At 37.6% G+C, this 22,972-nt stretch overlaps 1 protein-coding gene across 1 annotated transcript in view; it reads left to right on the forward strand.

Moving 5' to 3' along the window:
* Positions 1-21,674, forward strand: part of LOC138332235 (5-hydroxytryptamine receptor 4-like) — a 38,414-nt gene extending 16,740 nt beyond the window's left edge. The window contains exon 2 of the mRNA XM_069280239.1: positions 18,853-21,674. Within this exon, the coding sequence (XP_069136340.1) occupies positions 18,940-20,403 (1,464 nt within the window). The 5' untranslated portion in view covers positions 18,853-18,939 and the 3' untranslated portion in view covers positions 20,404-21,674. The remainder of the gene's footprint in view (positions 1-18,852) is intronic.
* Positions 21,675-22,972: the final 1,298 nt, after the last annotated feature.

Here is a 22,972-nt window from a genome sequence, read left to right on the forward strand (position 1 = left end):
ATGTGACAAGGATTTAAGAAGCAGGCTGATATTGGCTGTTTAGATCCATTGTACTAGAGCACCAATACTTCCTAAAAGTTTCGGGATTTAATTCAACCGCTACATTGCATTGTTAGTCGAACGAGTTTTATTGGTTTTTGAGATGGTATATTTCAGTATTTTTTCACAAATTATACAGAATCCCAAAAGACAAGTGTTAATTACAAACTGTTGCTAACGACAACAAAGCAACACACACGAGACCTTGCAACAACAGGTTTTACTGTGTCGTTCAAGCTGTTGTGGCGGTAAGCAGGCAAAGTCAAATTGCTCCAGTGATATATTACGAAATCAATTTCTCTTGATTGCACTCTCAACCCATTTTTAATTAAAAACAAATCCCATAATTAAAGATTTCTAATTTGTCTGACCTTGAGGAAGAGCAGCGGAGAAAATTAGAAAAAAAAATGCAATTGCCCTTCAAAATGTTTTTTAGGTCATTCAACCCATATAATTGCATGTACTATAGAAAATGACAAAAATGAAATTGGATTTTATTAACTTTTTAACCATGCAAGTTAAATATTTCATGTCATTTGTGGATGCATTGCCCTCTTTTTAAAAAATCTCAATAACGCTATCATGTTTTCCTTGTATGATCGTCACGGTTCAGGCAGCAATTCGAACAGATACAGGAAGGAGGGAAATATACAGCTAGAGAATGGTTTGAAAATAGGCCAGCCGAACTCATCTAGATGGATACTATATAACATTCATATTGGGTTGCCATAGGTCATCACTCTTCACTTCAAAATAGAAAGCAAGCAACTTCACAAATTGACATCCTAAATAGTGTATCACCGCTGCAGCCGTTGCTCCTTTTTTCTACGAAAAATATTCTCGTGCTTGTTAATTAAGAATATCAAATGAGTTGCATGTTTTATAAAACAAAATGATATACGTAATTAAAGCACATTTTCTAAAACAAAATGATATATTTAATAAAAGTACATTTTCTAAAGTACAGCATCAAGCCAAATGTTTGCATGCGGACCGTTCAAAGTATAGCAATAGATTCTACACAAGAGCCAATATATCATTATGTAGTGTGACCAATGTCCACTGCTGACTGACAGGTCCATTCGCCTCAGACCACTTAACCACATCTATAACCATCACTCACAGGCTGCTGAGACCAATGATGCTCTTTATACACAGCTTAAGCAGTTTATTGTTGCACTCTTACCGCCACACAAACAGGGACATGGTCTGGCATAAAATCAGGTCCATACTTTAGGTACATTACAGTACGAAGCTATGATGTATAAAATACCATAACTGTAGCGTTACAAAGGTGTTGATCAGACAGGTTTTGGGGTTTATAAGGCGTTTTATTGATACTCCAGTCAGGATAATACGTCAGACACTCAGACCTCTTAGTCTTCTATCTATAACCATCACGTAACAAGCACTGTCTAAATGTCTCAGATCTGAATCCTCCCTGGTCGGGATAACCTATGTTGTATATAGCAACATCTTTTGAAGAAATTTTGTCACAATATATTCATACTGATACACGATTAACATAAAAAATAGGCCAAAACAGCTCTACGCACCTGATACGCATATTCAAAAATATACAATTAGTTGTTTAATAGGTAAATTCAGTGGTTGTAGTAGCTGAGGGCTACCTCGCTGTAATGTATGACATACATATCATCTCTAAGTCTAAGGGTACTTTATATAAATGAAATATGTTTAGCCGCCAATTGGAGTTTTCCCAAGACAAGCGAAATAAAAATAATTGACATTGAAATACAGAAACAACAAAACCAATCAACAAACGGTATTAAATCACATACTTGGTGGCACTTAAAGATACCACAAAGAATATCCTTACAATCAAGTCAGCCGGGACGTCGATTTCAATTTCCCACAATTCCCTATGGGGATGAAGGCACAGAACAATTCGATCGAGGTTCTTTAGATGTTTGTTGTGATTCATTGATTAGGCAATAAACAGTTTGACCCTGACCCTGTTTTTAACATTTGTTAGCTTAAACAAATTATTGAACTGACTTTTTGTTTCAGTGTGTTACTCAAACAACATTTTCATGATTATTGCATCAGTACAAATTAATTTCAGGTTATCAAACAGTTACAACAGCTCACAATCTCTCTAGCCCCTACAACAGCTCACAATCTCTCTAGCCCATACAACAGCTCACAATCTCTCTAGCCCCTACAATAGCTCACAATCTCTCTAGCCCCTACAACAGCCCACAATCTCTCTAGCCCCTACAAATGAACAGCTCACAATCTCTCTAGCCCCTACAACAGCTCACAATCTCTCTAGCCCCTACAACAGCTCACAATCTCTCTAGCCCCTACAACTGCTCACAATCTATCTAGCCCCTACAACAGCTCACAATCTCTCTAGCCCCTAAAACTGTACAGCTCACAATCTCTCTAGCCCCTACAACAGCTCACAATCTCTCTAGCCCCTACAATGTACAGCTCACAATCTCTCTAGCCCCTACAACAGCTCACAATCTCTCTAGCCCCTACAACTGAACAGCTCACAATCTCTCTAGCCCCTACAACTGACAGCTCACAATCTCTCTAGCCCCTACAACTGAACAGCTCACAATCTCTCTAGCCCCTACAACTGTACAGCTCACAATCTCTCTAGCCCCTACAACAGCTCACAATCTCTCTAGCCCCTACAACTTACAGCTCACAATCTCTCTAGCCCCTACAAACTGAACAGCTCACAATCTCTCTAGCCCCTACAACTGAACAGCTCACAATCTCTCTAGCCCCTACAACAGCTCACAATCTCTCTAGCCCCTACAACTGTACAGCTCACAATCTCTCTAGCCCTACAACTGAACAGCTCACAATCTCTCTAGCCCCTACAACTAGAACAGCTCACAATCTCTCTAGCCCCTACAACTGAACAGCTCACAATCTCTCTAGCCCCTACAACTGAACAGCTCACAATCTCTCTAGCCCCTACAGGCTGTAGGTAGGAGGTGGTATAGTATATCATACATTTGAGTAGGTAAGAGGATGGTTGTTATATCACTAGTAGGAAGAGTGGTATAGTATCACATAGGCTGTAGGTAGGAGGTGCATAGTACATCACATAAGAGGCTGTAGGTAGGAGGTGTGTATGTATATGTCATATAGACTGTAGGTAGGAGGTGGTATAGTATATCACATAGGCTGTAGGTAGGAGGTAGTACAGTATATCACATAGGCTGTAGGTAGGAGGTGGCACAGTATATCACAGAGGCTGTAGGTAGGAGGTGGTATAGTATATCACATAGGATGTAGGTAGGAGGTGGTATAGTATGTCACATAGGATGTAGGTAGGTGGATAGGTGGTAGGTGGAGGTATATATATCACATAGGATGTAGGTAGGAGGTGGTATAGTATATCACATAGGCTGTAGGTAGGAGGTGGTATAGTATCATCACATAGGCTGTAGGTAGGAGGTGGTATAGTATATCACATAGGCTGTAGGTAGGAGGTGGTTATAGTATATCACATAGGCTGTAGGTAGGAGGTGGTATAGTATATCACATAGGCTGTAGGTAGGAGGTATGGTATAGTATATTCACATAGGCTGTAGGTAGGAGGTGGTATAGTATAGTCATATAGGATGTAGGTAGGAGGTGGTATAGTATATCACATAGGCTGTAGGTAGGAGGTGGTATAGTATATCACAGAGGCTGTAGGTAGGAGGTGGTATAGTATATCACATAGGATGTAGGTAGGAGGTGGTATAGTATATCACATAGGATGTAGGTAGGAGGTAGTATAGTATATCACATAGGATGTAGGTAGGAGGTGGTATAGTATATCACATAGGCTGTAGGTAGGAGGTGGTATAGTATATCACATAGGCTGTAGGTAGGAGGTAGTATAGTATATCACATAGGCTGTAGGTAGGAGGTGGTATAGTATATCACATAGGCTGTAGGTAGGAGGTGGTATAGTATATCACATAGGCTGTAGGTAGGAGGTGGATATAGTATATCACATAGGCTGTAGGTAGGAGGTGGTATAGTATATCACATAGGCTGTAGGTAGGAGGTAGTATAGTATATCACATAGGCTGTAGGTAGGAGGTAGTATAGTATATCACATAGGCTGTAGGTAGGAGGTAGTATAGTATATATCACATAGAGGCTGTAGGTAGGATGGTGGTATAGTATATCACATAGGCTGTAGGTAGGAGGTGGTATAGTATATCACATAGGCTGTAGGTAGGAGGTGGTATAGTATATCACATAGGCTGTAGGTAGGAGGTAGTATAGTATATCACATAGGATGTAGGTAGGAGGTGGTATAGTATATCACATAGGCTGTAGGTAGGAGGTGGTATAGTATATCACATAGGATGTAGGTAGGAGGTAGTATAGTATATCACATAGGGTAGGTAGCTATATCACATAGGCTGTAGGTAGGAGGTGGTATAGTATATCACATAGGATGTAGGTAGGAGGTGGTATAGTATATCACATAGGATGTAGGTAGGAGGTAGTATAGTATATCACATAGGATGTAGGTAGGAGGTGGTATAGTATATCACATAGGCTGTAGGTAGGAGGTGGTATAGTATATCACATAGGCTGTAGGTAGGACCAGGTGGTATAAAGTAATGGTATCACATAGGCTGTAGGTAGGAGGTAGTATAGTATATCACATAGGCTGTAGGTAGGAGGTAGTATAGTATATCACATAGGATGTAGGTAGGAGGTGGTATAGTATATCACAGAGGCTGTGTAGGGGAGGCATGTAGTCACATAGGCTGTAGGTTAGGAGGTCATAGTATATCACATAGGCTGTAGGTAGGAGGTGGTTATAGTATATCACATAGGCTGTAGGTAGGAGGTGGTATAGTATATCACATAGGATGTAGGTAGGAGGTGGTATAGTATATCACATAGGCTGTAGGTAGGAGGTAGTATAGTATATCACATAGGATGTAGGTAGGAGGTGGTATAGTATATCACATAGGCTGTAGGTAGGAGGTAGTATAGTATATCACATAGGATGTAGGTAGGAGGTGGTATAGTATATCACATAGGCTGTAGGTAGGAGGTGGTATAGTATATCACATAGGCTGTAGGTAGGAGGTAGTATAGTATATCACATAGGCTGTAGGTAGGAGGTAGTATAGTATATCACATAGGCTGTAGGTAGGAGGTGGTATAGTATATCACATAGGCTGTAGGTAGGAGGTGGTATAGTATATCACATAGGATGTAGGTAGGAGGTAGTATAGTATATCACATAGGATGTAGGTAGGAGGTGGTATAGAATATCACATAGGCTGTAGGTAGGAGGTGGTATAGTATATCACAGAGGATGTAGGTAGGAGGTGGTAGAGTATATCACATAGGATGTAGGTAGGAGGTAGTATAGTATATCACATAGGCTGTAGGTAGGAGGTGGTATAGTATATCACATAGGCTGTAGGTAGGAGGTAGTATAGTATATCACATAGGCTGTAGGTAGGAGGTAGTATAGTATATTCACATAGGCTGTAGGTAGGAGGTAGGTATAGTATATCACATAGGATGTAGGTAGGAGGTGGTATAGTATATCACATAGGCTGTAGGTAGGAGGTGGTATAGTATATCACATAGGATGTAGGTAGGAGGTAGCTTATAGTATATCACATAGGCTGTAGGTAGGAGGTAGTATAGTATATCACATAGGCTGTAGGTAGGAGGTGGTATAGTATATCACATAGGCTGTAGGTAGGAGGTAGTATAGTATATCACATAGGCTGTAGGTAGGAGGTAGTATAGTATATCATATAGGATGTAGGTAGGAGGTGGTATAGTATATCACATAGGCTGTAGGTAGGAGGTAGTATAGTATATCACATAGGCTGTAGGTAGGAGGTAGTATAGTATATCACATAGGCTGTAGGTAGGAGGTGGTATAGTATATCACATAGGCTGTAGGTAGGAGGTGGTATAGTATATCACATAGGCTGTAGGTAGGAGGTAGTATAGTATATCACAGAGGCTGTAGGTAGGAGGTAGTATAGTATATCACATAGGCTGTAGGTAGGAGGTGGTATAGTATATCACATAGGCTGTAGGTAGGAGGTAGTATAGTATATCACATAGGCTGTAGGTAGGAGGTAGTATAGTATATCACATAGGCTGTAGGTAGGAGGTGGTATAGTATATCACATAGGCTGTAGGTAGGAGGTAGTATAGTATATCACATAGGCTGTAGGTAGGAGGTGGTATAGTATATCACATAGGCTGTAGGTAGGAGGTAGTATAGTATATCACATAGGCTGTAGGTAGGAGGTGGTATAGTATATCACATAGGCTGTAGGTAGGAGGTGGTATAGTATATCACATAGGCTGTAGGTAGGAGGTAGTATAGTATATCACATAGGCTGTAGGTAGGAGGTAGTATAGTATATCACAGAGGCTGTAGGTAGGAGGTGGTATAGTATATCACAGAGGCTGTAGGTAGGAGGTGGTATAGTATATCGCATAGGCTGTAGGTAGGAGGTGGTATAGTATATCACATAGGCTGTAGGTAGGAGGTAGTATAGTATATCACATAGGATGTAGGTAGGAGGTAGTATAGTATATCACATAGGATGTAGGTAGGAGGTGGTATAGTATATCACATAGGCTGTAGGTAGGAGGTGGTATAGTATATCACATAGGCTGTAGGTAGGAGGTAGTATAGTATATCACATAGGCTGTAGGTAGGAGGTAGTATAGTATATCACATAGGCTGTAGGTAGGAGGTAGTATAGTATATCACATAGGCTGTAGGTAGGAGGTGGTATAGTATATCACATAGGCTGTAGGTAGGAGGTAGTATAGTATATCACATAGGATGTAGGTAGGAGGTGGTATAGTATGTCACATAGGCTGTAGGTAGGAGGTAGTATAGTATATCACATAGGCTGTAGGTAGGAGGTATGGTAGTATAGTATATCACATGAGGCTCTGTAGGTAGGAGGTAGTATAGTATATCACATAGGCTGTAGGTAGGAGGTAGTATAGTATATCACATAGGATGTAGGTAGGAGGTAGTATAGTATATCACATAGGATGTAGGTAGGAGGTGGTATAGTATATCACATAGGATGTAGGTAGGAGGTAGTATAGTATATCACATAGGATGCAGAGGCTGTAGGTAGGAGGTGGTATAGTATATCACATAGGCTGTAGGTAGGAGGTAGTATAGTATATCACATAGGCTGTAGGTAGGAGGTGGTATAGTATATCACATAGGCTGTAGGTAGGAGGTGGTATAGTATATCACAGAGGCTGTAGGTAGGAGGTAGTATAGTATATCACATAGGATGTAGGTAGGAGGTGGTATAGTATATCACATAGGCTGTAGGTAGGAGGTAGTATAGTATATCACATAGGCTGTAGGTAGGAGGTGGTATAGTATATCACATAGGCTGTAGGTAGGAGGTAGTATAGTATATCACATAGGCTGTAGGTAGGAGGTGGTATAGACTATCACATAGGCTGTAGGTAGGAGGTAGTATAGTATATCACATAGGCTGTAGGGTAGGACGGTGGTATAGGAGGCTGTAGGTAGGAGGTTAGTATAGTTATCACAGAGGCTGTAGGTAGGAGGTGGTATAGTATATCACATAGGCTTGTAGGTAGGAGGTAAAGTATATTATCACATTAGGCTGTAGGTACCATTGTAGGATGGGTAATATAGTATATCACATAGGCTGTAGGTAGGAGGTGGTATAGGAAAATATCACATAGGCTGTAGGTAGGAGGTGGTATAGTATATCACATAGGCTGTAGGTAGGAGGTAGTATAGTATATCACACGTAGGCTGTAGGTAGGAGGTAGTATAGTATATCACAGAGGCTGTAGGTAGGAGGTGGTATAGTATATCACAGAGGATGTAGGTAGGAGGTGGTATAGTATATCACATAGGCTGTAGGTAGGAGGTGGTATAGTATATCACATAGGATGTAGGTAGGAGGTAGTATAGTATATCACATAGGATGTAGGTAGGAGGTAGTATAGTATATCACATAGGCTGTAGGTAGTAGGTAGTATAGTATATCACATGAGGCCTGTAGGTAGGAGGTAGGTATATATATCACATAGGCTGTAGGTAGGAGGTAGTATAGTATATCACAAAGGCTGTAGGTAGGAGGTGGTATAGTAATATCACATAGGCTGTAGGTAGGAGGTAGTATAGTATATTCACATAGGCTGTAGGTATTGGAGGTGGTAGTATAGTATAGTCACAGAGGCTGTAGGTAGGAGGTAGGTATAGTATATCACATAGGCTGTAGGTAGGAGGTAGTATAGTATATCACATAGGCTGTAGGTAGGAGGTAGTATAGTATATTCACATAGGAGGCTGGTAGGTAGGAGGTAGTATAGGAATAATCACATAGCTGTAGTATAGTAGTATAGTATATCTACATAGGCATGTAGGTAGGAGGTGGTATAGTAAATATCACATAGGCTGTAGGTAGGAGGTAGTATAGTATAACACATAGGCTGTAGGTAGGAGGAGGTAGGCTGTATAGGAGGTAGTATAGTATATCACATAGGCTGTAGGTAGGAGGTGGTATAGTATATCACATAGGCTGTAGGTAGGAGGTGGTATAGTATGTCACATAGGATGTAGGTAGGAGGTAGTATAGTATATCACATAGGATGTAGGTAGGAGGTAGTATAGAATATCACATAGGATGTAGGTAGGAGGTGGTATAGTATATCACATAGGATGTAGGTAGGAGGTAGTATAGTATATCACATAGGATGTAGGTAGGAGGTGGTATAGTATGTCACATAGGCTGTAGGTAGGAGGTAGTATAGTATATCACATAGGATGTAGGTAGGAGGTAGTATAGTATATCACATAGGATGTAGGTAGGAGGTAGTATAGTATATCACATAGGCTGTAGGTAGGAGGTAGTATAGTATATCACAGAGGCTGTAGGTAGGAGGTAGTATAGTATATCACATAGGCTGTAGGTAGGTGGTATTGAATATCACATAGGCTGTTGGTAGGATGTATTATAGTATGTCATACTGTATTCACATAGGACTTGTGTAGGTAGGAGGTAGTATAGTATATCACATAGGCTGTAGGTAGAGAGGTAGTATAGTATATCACATAGGCTGTAGGTAGGAGGTAGTATAGTATATCACATAGGCTGTAGGTAGGTAGGAGGTAGTATAGTATATCACATAGGCTGTAGGTAGGAGGTAGTATAGTATATCACATAGGCTGTAGGTATGAGGTAATTATAGTATATCACATAGGCTGTAGTTTAGGGAGTGGTATGAGTATATCACATAGGCTGTAGGTAGGAGGTAGTATAGAATATCACATAGGCTTGTAGGTAGGAGGGTATAGTATATCACACGAGGCTGTAGGTAGGAGGTATATAGTATAACATAGGCTGTAGGTAGGAGGTGGTATAGTATATCACATAGGCTGTAGGTAGGAGGTAGTATAGTATAACACAGAGGCTGTAGGTAGGAGGTGGTATAGTTATATCACATAGGCTGTAGGTAGGAGGTGGTATAGTATATCACATAGGCTGTAGGTAGGAGGTGGTATAGTAATATCACATAGGCTGTAGGTAGGAGGTAGTATAGTATATCACATAGGCTGTAGGTAGGAGGGGTATAGATTAGAATATCACATAGGATGTAGGTAGGAGGTAGTATAGTATATCACATAGGCTGTAGGTAGGAGGTGGTATAGTAAATATCACATAGGCTGTAGGTAGGAGGTGGTATAGTATATCACAGAGGCAGAAGGTATAGTGAGTGTAGTATTATCACATAGTCTGTGGTAGGAGGTAGTATAGGTATATCACATAGGATGTAGGTAGGAGTGTAGTAATAAGTGTATATCACATAGGATGTAGGTAGGAGGTAGTATAGTATATCACATAGGCTGTAGGTAGGAGGTAGTATAGTATATCAAATATCCTCACATAGGCTGTAGCGTAGGAGGTGGTATAGTATATCACATAGGCTGTAGGTAGGAGGTCAAATAGGGTATAGTATATCACATAGGCTGTAGGTAGGAGGTGGTATAGTATATCACATAGGCTGTAGGTAGGGAGGTAGTATAGTAATATCACATAGGCTGTAGGTAGGAGGTGGGTATAGTATATCACATAGGCTGTAGGGTATACAATATATCACATAAGCTGTAGTCTTATGGGTGGTATGAGTATATATCACATAGGCTGTAGGAGGATGGTATAGAGTATATCACATAGGCTGTAGGTAGGAGGTAGTATAGTATATCACATAGAGGCTGTAGGTAGGAGGTGGTATAGTATATCACATAGGCTGTAGGTAGGAGGAGATATAGTAGTATATCACAGAGGCTGTAGAGTAGGAGGTGGTATAGTATAATCACATAGGCTGTAGGTAGGAGGTGGTATAGTATATCACAGAGGCTGTAGGTAGGAGGTGTATGTATAGTATATCACATAGGTATGTAGGCTGTAGGAGGAGGTAGTATAGTATATCACATAGGATGTAGGTAGGAGGTAGTATAGAATATCACATAGGATGTAGGTAGGAGGTAGTATAGTATATCACATAGGATGTAGGTAGGAGGGTGGTATAGTAGTATATCACAGATAGGCTGTAGGTAGGAGGTGGTATAGTATATCACATAGGCTGTAGGTAGGAGGAGTATTAGATATATATCACATAGGCTGTAGGTAGGAGGTAGTATAGTATATCACATAGGCTGTAGGTAGGGAGTAGTATAGTATATCACATAGGCTGTAGGTAGGAGGTGGTATAGTATATCACATAGGATGTAGGTAGGAGGTAGTATAGTATATCACATAGGGCTGTAGGTAGGAGGTGGTATAGTATATCACATAGGCTGTAGGTAGGAGGGTAGTATAGTATATTCACATAGGCTGTGTAGGTAGGATGTAGTATAGTATATCACATAGGATGTAGGTAGGAGGTAGTATAGAATATCACATAGGGCTGTAGGTAGGAGGTGGTATAGTATATCACATAGGCTGTAGGTAGGAGGTGGTATAGTATATCACAGAGGCTGTAGGTAGGAGGTAGTATAGTATATCACATAGGCTGTAGGTAGGAGGTAGGTATAGTATATCACATAGGCTGTAGGTAGGAGGTGGGTATAGTAATATCCACAATAGGCTGTAGGTAGGAGGTAGTATAGTATATCACATAGGCTGTAGGTAGGAGGTGGTATAGTATATATCACATAGGCTGTAGGTAGGAGGTGGTATAGTATAATCACAGAGGCTGTAGGTAGGAGGTAGTATAGTATATCACATAGGCTGTAGGTAGGAGGTTATATAGTATAGGCTGTAGGTACAGGTAGTATAGTAGGCTGTAGGTAGGAGGTAGTATAGTATATCACATAGGCTGTAGGTAGGAGGTAGTATAGTATATCACATAGGCTGTAGGTAGGATGTCGGAGAGGTAGTATAAGCTGTATATCAACATAGGATGTAGGTAGGAGGTGGTATAGTATATCACATAGGCTGTAGTAGGAGGTGGTATAGTATATATCACAGAGGCTGTAGGTAGGAGGTAGTATAGTATATCATATCAACATAGGCTGTAGGTAGGAGGTAGTATAGTATATCACATAGGCTGTAGGTAGGAGGTAGGTATAGTATGTCATCACATAGGACTGTAGGTAGGAGGTAGTATAGTATATCACAAAGGCTGTAGGTAGGAGGAAGTATAGTATATCACATAGGCTGTAGGTAGGAGGTTTGGTAAAGAATATCACATAGGGCTGTTAGGTAGGAGGTAGTATAGTATAATCACATAGGATGTAGGTAGGAAGATGGTGATAGAATATCACTTAGCTTGTAGGTAGGGAGGTAGTATAGTATATCACATAGGCTGTAGTAGGAGGTGGTAGTATAGTATCACCATATTAGTAAGTAGTCACAGAGGCTGTAGGTAGGAGGTGGTATAGAGTATAACACATAGGCTCGTAGGTAGGAGGAGGTAGATATATCACATAGGCTGTAGGTATATCACATTAGGCTGTAGGTAGGTAGGAGGTAGTATAGTATATCACATAGGATGTAGGTAGGAGGTTGTTATAGTATATCACAGAGGCTGTAGTGTCTCGGTAGGAGGTAGAGTATAGTTATATCACATAGGCTGTAGGTAGGAGGTAGTATAGTATATCACATAGGCTGTAGGTAGGAGGTGGTATAGTATATCACATAGGCTGTAGGTAGGAGGTAGTATAGTATATCACATAGGCTGTAGGTAGGAGGTAGTATAGTATATCACATAGGCTGTAGGTAGGAGGTAGTATAGTATATCACATAGGCTGTAGGTAGGAGGTGGTATAGTATATCACATAGGCTGTAGGTAGGAGGTAGTATAGTATATCACATAGGATGTAGGTAGGAGGTAGTATAGAATATCACATAGGCTGTAGGTAGGAGGTAGTATAGTATATCACATAGGATGTAGGTAGGAGGTAGTATAGTATATCACATAGGCTGTAGGTAGGAGGTGGTATAGTATATCACATAGGCTGTAGGTAGGAGGTAGTATAGTATATCACAGAGGCTGTAGGTAGGAGGTGTTATAGTATATCACATAGGGCTGTAGTAGGAGTAGTATAGTATATCACATAGGCTGTAGGTAGGAGGTAGTATAGTATATCACATAGGCTGTAGGTAGGTAGGTAGGTAGTATAGTATATCACATAGGCTGTAGGTAGGAGGTAGTATAGTATATCACAGGTAGGTGGTATAGTTATATCACATAGGCTGTAGGTAGTAGGGTGGGTATAGTATAATCCCATAGGCTGTAGGTAGGAGGTAGTATAGTATATCACATAGGCTGTAGGTAGGAGGTAGTATAGGTATATCACATAGGCTGTAGGTAGAGAGTGTGGTAGTATAGATATATCACATAGGCTGTAGGGTAGGAGGTAGTATAGTATATCACATAGGCTGTAGGTAGGAGGTAGTATAGTATATCACATAGAGCCTAGTAGGTAGGAGGTGTGTAATAGTATATCACATAGGATCTACGCTGTAGGGTAGGAGGTAGTATAGTATATCACATAAGGATGTAGGTAGGAGGTAGTATAGTATATCACATAGGAGTATTGTAGGAGGTATAGTATAGTCACATAGGCTGTGGTAAGGAGGTAGTAGTATATCACATAGGCTGTAGGTAGGAGGTGGTATAGTATATCACATAGGCTGTAGGTAGGAGGTAGTATAGTATATCACATAGGCTGTAGGTAGGAGGTGGTATAGTATGTCACATAGGCTGTAGGTAGGAGGTAGTATAGTATATCACATAGGCTGTAGGTAGGAGGTAGCACAGTATATCACGATCAGGCATAGGCTGTAGGTAGGAGGTAGGGTAGGAGTATAGTATAAATCACATAGGCTGTAGGTAGGAGGTAGTATAGTATATCACATAGGCTGTAGGTAGGAGGTAGTAAGTGTTATCACATAGGCTTGTAGGTAGGAGGTGGTATAGTATATCACATAGCCCCCCCCCCTGTAGGTAGGAGGTGGTATATAGTATAATTAACATAGGCATTGTAGGTAGGAGGTAGTATAGTATATCACATAGGCTGTAGGTAGAGGTAGGTATAGAGTATATCACAGAGGCTGTAGGTAGGAGGATAGTAAGTAATATCACATAGGCTAGTAGTATAGTGTATCCACATACGTTGTAGGTAGGAGGTATATTGTATAATCACAAATGTCTGTAGGATGATTTGTAATATGTTTTATACCTGTATTAAAAAGCATATACAGTCATTCTTCTTAAGAGGTTATTGTAGTACTCTTTCCGGTAATTCACGAAAGTATAACTTAGTATTCTTGTGTAAACGAATGCATTTCCACCCCCTTATTATCATAATATTAATTTGGAAGCTGCAATGGATAAATAGCTGCATGTTTATCAATTTTGAATAACAAAAAACTTAAATTAAAAAACGTAATATGAACATACTAGATGAGTACGTACGAACATGTTTATAATCAAAACCACGTTAAAATAGAGTTGCAGAAACAGTAATGTTAACACAGCACTGTAATGGTAAAGTGGTTATATCTGAAAAGTACAAAGAATGATGCTAATTAGATGTAGCTGGTTTCCCACTTTCGGGTCCAAACACTGCATCCTGGTCCAATACGCACACCTACTACCTCTCAGTATGTTAATCAGACTTTTGAAGATCTAATGAAACATACCTATCATTCCTAAAGTAACCTTGTATCGACCACCGTCGCTAATTAGTATGTATCCTTGCGTAAAGTTTTACCAGCGTGTACAAATGTAACACCTGGTTATATCCTTCAATTAACACATTTGAATCAGAATAATTGTAACGGTAAATTTATATCCTCGCATACATTGTATGATAATATGATAATTCGATACCCAATCAAATGATCATGGTTATATATAATACCAGAGAATACTAACATACATTATGATAATTCGATACCCAATCAAATGATCATGGTTATATATACCAGAAGAACACTAACATGACATATGATTAATTCGATACCCAATCAAATGATCATGGTTATTAATATAGGAAATAATACCCAGAGAACTCTAACATGGTTTATGTATGATAATTCGATACCCAATCAAATGATCATGGTTATATATAATACCAGAGAACGCTAACATACATATTGATAATTCGATACCCAATCAAATGATCATGGTTATATATAATACCAGAGAAACATACATACATATGATAGATTCGAATACCCAAACAAATGATCATGGTTATATATAATACCAGAGAACGCTAAATAATACATATGATAATTCGATACCCAATCAAATGATCATGGTTATATATAATACCCAGAGAACACAAATATATATAATAATTCGATACCCAATCATGATCATGGTTATATAATAATACCAGAGAACATACATCCATATGATAATTCGATACCCAAACAAATGATCATGGATATATATAATACCAGAGAACATACATAATACAACATATGATAATTCGATACCCAAACAAATGATCATGGTATATATTATATACCTAACATACCATTGAATTCGATACCCTAACATATGATATGATTATATATATTCAGAGAACGCCATATCAAATGATCATGGTTATTATAACCTATAATACAAACAAACATACATATGATAATCGATCGATACCCAATCAAATGAGTATGGTTATAAATAATACCAGAGAACATAACATACTTATGATTAATTCGATACCCAATCAAATGATCATGGTTATATATAATACCAGAGAAGAAACATACATATGATAATTCGATACCAAAATCCAATGATCATGGTTATATATAATACCAGAGAACGCTAACATACATATGATAATTCGATACCCGATCAAATGATCATGGTTATATATAATACCAGAGAACGCTAACATACATATGATAATTCGATACCCAATCAAATGATCATGGGTTTATATATAATACCAGAGAACACTAACATACATATGATAATTCGATACCCAATCAAATGATCATGGTTATATATAATACCAGAGAACCTACATACATATGATAACGATACAAATGATCATGGTTATATATAATACCAGAGAACGCTAACATACATATGATAATGATACCCATCAAATGATTATATATATAATACCAGAGAAACAAACATACATATGATAATTCGATACCCAATCAAATGATCATGGTTATATATAATACCAGAGAACACTAACATACATATGATAATTCGATACCCAATCAAATGATCATGGTTATATATAATACCAGAGAACGCTAACATACATATGATAATTCGATACCCAATCAAATGATCATGGTTATATATAATACCAGAGAACACTAACATACATATGATAATTCGATACCCAATCAAATGATCATGGTTATATATAATACCAGAGAACGCTAACATAACATACATATGATAATTCGATACCCAATCAAATGATCATGGTTATATTAATACCAAGAAATACATACATAGAGAACGCGATACCCAATACAAATGATCATGGTTATATATAATACCAGAGAACACTAACATACATATGATAATTCGATACCCAATCAAATGATCATGGTTATATATAATACCAGAGATAACTATACATATCATATGATACAAATGATAATTCGATACCCAATCAAATGATCATGGTTATATATAATACCAGAGAACACTAACATACATATGATAATTCGATACCCAATCAAATGATCATGGTTATTAATAATACCAGAGAACACTAACATACATATGATAATTCGATACCCAATCAAATGATCATGGTTATATATAATACCAGAGAACGCTAACATACATATGATAATTCGATACCCAATCAAATGATCATGGTTATATATAATACCAGAGAACGCTAACATACATATGATAATTCGATACCCAATCAAATGATCATGGTTATATATAATACCAGAGAACGCTAACATACAAAATGATAATTCGATACCCAATCAAATGATCATGGTTTAATAATAATACCAGAGAACGCTAACATACAGATACAATAATGATAATTCGATACCCACATCAAATGATCATGGTTATATATAATACCAGAGAACGCTAACATACATATGATAATTCGATACCCAATCAAATGATCATGGTTATATATAATACCAGAGAACGCTAACAACATATGATAATTCGATACCCAATCAAATGATCATGGTTATATATAATACCAGAGAACGCTAACATACAATGAAATTCGATACCAATCAATCATGGTTATATATAATACCAGAGAACGCTAACATACATATGATAATTCGATACCCAATCAAATGATCCTGGTTATATATAATACCAGAGAACAACATAACATACATATGATAATTCGATACCCAATCAAATGATCATGGTTATATATAATACCAGAGAACGCTAACATACATATGATAATTCGATACCCAATCAAATGATCATGGTTATATATAATACCAGAGAACGCTAACATACATATGATAATTCGATACCCAATCAAATGATCATGGTTATATATAATACCAGAGAACGCTAACATACATATGATAATTCGATACCCAATCAAATGATCATGGTTATATATAATACCAGAGAACGCTAACATACATATGATAATTCGATACCCAATCAAATGATCATGGTTATATATAATACCAGAGAACACTAACATACATATGATAATTCGATACCCAATCAAATGATCATGGTTATTAATAATACCAGAGAACACTAACATACAAATGATAATTCGATACCCAAACAAATGATCATGGTTATATATAATACCAGAGAACAAGTACATACATATGATAATTCGATACCCAATCAAATGATCATGGTTATATATAATACCAGAGAACACTAACATACATATGATAATTCGATACCCAATCAAATGATCATGGTTATATATAATACCAGAGAACAATAACATACAAATGATCCTGGTTATATATAATACCAGAGAACGCTAACATACAAATGATCCTGGTTATATATAATACCAGAGAGCGCTAACATACATATGAAGAAATCATACACGATAGGTTGACTGTCTGGTAAGAATAGAAAAGTCGCTTGTTTAAAAGACCTATTATCCCATGCAATCGTTTATTACAGTACTGTAGATTCTAAACATACTTTTTCATCAACAAAAATTAGAATGTATGAAAAGTCATGCATGATTTGGTTGCTACTTGGTACCATTGAGAAATAGATCGCTTAACTTTTTTAACTTCCAAACCCCTACTAGCTCCTGTATATAACATACCAAGACCAGTAGGGAACCCGTTTTTAATCGGAATCCTCCAAGTACCACCTGACTCAAAATATTTAATAGAATCTTATTTGTGTATAAATAGCTTACGTCTATAAATAAAACAAATAAATTCACTACTGTTTGTTTCCCCATCTGTGTATGTAAACATGTTCATTCGAATCAAAACAGATCTAGATTTTTTCTTTTGTTCTTTAGCCTGTTTATCACTTTCTAGGAAACAAAAGTCATTGTCATTATTTCATATGTCGGTGAATGCTACTCTTGATCCAATACATATTTTGCTGGTTGCATTACACATATATCTGGTGGTTAACTTACATATACAATTTGATAGTGAGATTAATTATCCGTGGTGTAAAACCAGTCGTCGTTTCCGAGAGTGCTCTTTACCCACGAGTATAAACACAACATGCTACTGTACACGAATAAGTTCAACCCACGAAATTAAATATGTTTACTTGTCACAATATACCATCCATCACCTTCTGCAATTCACATTCCGCTGCATAATATCAACATTACTAGTTTCTATGGTTACATTTGTTCTAAATGTATGTTAGTAAATTGTATAAATTAGTAGCATTTGTTGAGGCAATTACTTGATAAATCATTTATAAATTATATATATATAGAAAATAATCAAAAATAGAGTATAAGAAGACATTGAAGGTTCTGATTTTTAAAAGTCTAAATAATTATTTCTTGTTTTCTTCGTTGTTACACAAATGAAATGACAATTGATGGCTATTAATTCCATGTATGTGTTAGTACGTGCTAATATAGTATGTATAATATCCCTAACACCCATACCAATCGGCCTCTGGATCTAGAGATAGCCCGTTGAATTTTGATGATATGTGTATTGATTGGTTGATATTATCATTTGTTTGTTCTTATTAATTTTACATCAATATTTCTACTACACTCAGTATTAATGCATTTAATAAGTTTTAAATTATTTTAGTAAATCTTGACGTCCATTTGATTATCACTTTTGATTTTTCCAGATGTTGATCTTGGACTAGTATGAAGAATTCCGCTCTAACCCTGAAGGTCAGAGAGATCAGAATAAATTCTATGAACTTCTCCCAAAAATGGCTAACAATGAACCTCCTGTTAAAAGTATTCAGTTGCTGAACATCTTACAAAAGGAGTACACCGACGAAGATGAGAGCAACCTGCCGATGTATGCTCACCGCATTGTGCTCACACCAGAGGAAGACCACCAGATGGATCAGTCAAACTTCGTCAGGAAGACCTACCACCAGGAGGCCTACTACCTGTACTTTGTGGCAGTGGTGGGACTCATCTTAAACCTGCTAGTTGTGATTTTCGTCTTTGTGCGACGATCAATGAGGAAACTGACCAGTGCTTTCCTAATCCACGCCTCCTTCCTCGACTTCCTGAAGGCAGCTTACTGCATTCCTATAGGTAATAACCTTGTCACACAACGAAAGCCTAGCGATTGTGATTTCTTCGGTGCCACCTACGTGTTGATCATCACAGCTTCAGTGTTTAACATGTTAGCTATGGTGTGCACGGAAGCCTATACATTCGGAGAAGTGAATATTGGCGGGAATTCCAAAGGATCGTTATGTTGTGTCGTATTCGGAACACTCCTGGTATACATAGCTAGCATTATTCTCCATCTGGGACCAACCCTCATCGGCGGATATTTTGATTTCCATCCCGAGATCGGGAGCTGCTCCTTCATTCTCGGCGAACAAACCGGATACGTAGCCAATCTCATGTGGATCGGTATCCTGACTCTGACGCTGATGGGCGTTGTACATTTTATATGTAAACTGTACAAAGAAATACAAGTGAATCACACGAATCGCGTGTCTATGTTAGTCCGGTCGTCTATAACTATCATGGATGACCCCGTGACCTCAGTGTGTAACGTACAGACGATGATTAACCAATCAAGTCATCGGGCCAAGCTTTTCATCCTTAGTACCATATCATTCATTCTGTGCTGGTATCCACTATTCCTGCTTATGCTTGTGGATGTTCATTTCACGGTATCGCCAAAAGTCTACCAGGCGTTCAGTTTTATTGCCTGGAGCCAAGGAACCATCCAACCATTGATATATATCTGTTTTGATCGCCATGTCAACCTTCTTGCCAAATATATCTACTGTGACCGATACAGACAGTACAGCCTGGCTAATCTGGCCGGCTGGATGAACCGTGACCCTTCAGTCATGACCAGTACAACAGCTAGCCGGACTGTCCATGGATCCAACCGAATGGTAAATGACCCATGTCATTTGGCAGTAAACGATCCAAGGAACTCTCTTCCGCGTTCAACTAGAGGTACAATCGATTCTCGTCAAATAAGCACCGAATTAGAAGAACATGAGGATGTCGTCGAGGAAGATGACGAAGATGAAGGTTTAGAGAGTAGGAACAGTCATGATGAGCAGGAGACGAGGGAAAACTCACCCAGAACGTTTGAATTCAATACTGAGACTAATACTGTATCGGAGAACGGAGAACCTGTAGCCAATCCTGGGCATAGAGTGTATGGTGGACTAAAACAATGCGACATATAGACAAATCAAAATCAAGTGTTCGGCAAAGACGATACTTTCCTTTTTACGTCTCATTATTTGATCACATAACATGTATTGGTTATACAAACTATCTAAATCTAAACCTGACTAGTGTATAGATCTACAAAAAGGTGACGGACGAGAGAAAATCAGTCATAATCTAATTTATTTTTTACTTTCAAATTTTAAAAGTATCATCGCTTTGCTGATTATACCTTATACATAGACATTTATAAAGCAAAATGGCGATAAAATGATAATGAAATATATTCTGCATAACTGCATAACTAAATTACATTTCGGACCTGATTTTTTTTAACCATCAATCTAATGTCCTACCTGCACCGTTTTTGATCCATTTTTTAAGAGTAATTGTCCCCTTTTTAATTGAACCTGCTGACGTCTAAATGGCAGATAATTTACTTTTTGAAGAACGAGCGATCCTACTGCTGCTGCTGTTGCTCCTCTTCAAACTTAATGACTTTTTTTTTAAGAAAATGTTTTGGATTTAATCTTTCACCTAACATTGAAGTTCTCATTACTAGAGTTATCAGATAATATTCAAGGACGGCTAGCATTCGATGTACAAACCATAATTGAGCTATGAAGATTCGACTGTAAACTCAATTTGTACAGCTAAAAAACTCAATTTGACATTTAGATGTGGGAGTTTTATAACATTGATGAGAAACAAAAATGAAATATTTTGATAATATTACCTTTGTATTTTGAGCGCAAAACATGACTGTCATATCCTTGGTTTGCTTCATATTTTCTTGAGTAAGAATTGTCCATCTGCATCTTTATCAAATTATTGCTTGTGTGGTAGCTTGAACAAGCTATCCAAGTGAAGCGTTATTATACAAATAGTTTGAACATCGCTATCTCTATTTCACTTAAAGACCTCGTTTAGCTCTTGACTTAGTGAAACATTCCGCTCCAAAACTACATAAAACTATAATACAGTATTGTATTGACGATCTTTCCTTGCAACTTTCACTAAGAGAAATACAAGCTTAAATGGCTGTGCAATATTTTTCTCGCACTATACTTTCTCAGTCATAATGATATTTTATTGCTTTGTTTTCTTTGAAAACCTCATTGACATGAATTTCATTTTTTACAAGTGAAAAGCCGGGATTTTATCTCTTTTTTCTCTCTATTATTTTATCAATTTAGAATACTCGTTTGCACCGGGGTGTTCTTTAAAATTACATTTCTGACCTTATTCTGATCAAAGATTTGAATATGTAATATGTATATAATCTAATTAAAATATGTTCATTAACTCGTACACTCCGTACACTCTCCGTATGAGTTACGGATGTACACTCTCCGTATGAGTGTACGGAGTAAATTAATGAACATCGAATTTTAATTAGATTGATATGTATACAGTTTTATACGCTTACGTATCATCAAGAATTGAGTTATTAATGAAATTCATAACATCAATTATCTATTTTACATAAAACTTGGAGACCCATACCAGAGAGTAGGTAGCATATCCTCTGAAATTATCCAGTTATTACCAAGGGTACTAGATCTGGAGGTCTTGTTTTTATTTGTCACAAATGTCACCTTATCATGTTGTCCTTCTGCTTGCATGAGTTGTTAATGGAAGCAGTTATCTTAATAAATCCATTTTATTTATAAGTATGTTTTTGTTTTATTTTGCAGATTGCAATTGATATTCAGACAGGTTTGATATGTATGCCTAAAGTTGATACAGAGAATAGTAGATTACTTTTAAGACGCTCATTTCGGTGCAGAAATTGGATACATCTTAAATGCCTTTTTTAGGGAAATTTTGACCCTTTCGACACTTGACCTTAAGAACAGATTAAGAAATCTTTTTTTCCCAATTGTTTTGTTTCTTACTACTATTTGATATCGTTTCTGTTTTTAAAAGATGTTGTTTATATCTTTTCACCAAATCTGAGTTTTTCTCAGGATCGCTTGAATCTCCTTGGTTACCTATTTCGAGAAATAACTATCATGTTTAATGCAAATCTAGTACCTAGTACCATTATGATACAAGATATTGTTGGATATTAGGAGGCGTTCATGTGTTAATAAATATGACAAATGCAACCATAAGCGTACGTGGGAAACCATTTACCTTGACATGCGAACATCATTTATCATGACTTTTGGCGAATGTGACCTTGCACAGAGATGAAATTCATATCTTCCAACTATCAAACAAACAATTATTTACCCGACATGTTATACGTCTAACCACATTATCACTGCAGTGTATACTTGGTTTAAGGCTTTTGTATATACCATTGCTATATCAAATGGTAAAGGTACTTAAAATAACAATTAACTTTGGCAACTCCTCATCACGGCATGTCAAACGTATGACCTTGTGCCTTCTGGGTATTTGAAAGAAAGCAACACGAAGTAATGGACAAAACACATACACCACTGGACAACAAGCAACCACAGTAACATGGAGGTCAGAGGTCAGGATCCTACAAACATGTTCACTGCAGTGTTTGTAAGTCTAGTCCAAACAATGATCAGTATTGCAGATGTGTATGGGATCAAGACACCAATTATA

This window comes from Argopecten irradians, chromosome 9, assembly GCF_041381155.1.
Source record: "Argopecten irradians isolate NY chromosome 9, Ai_NY, whole genome shotgun sequence".
Classification (NCBI taxonomy): Eukaryota; Metazoa; Mollusca; class Bivalvia; order Pectinida; family Pectinidae; genus Argopecten; species Argopecten irradians.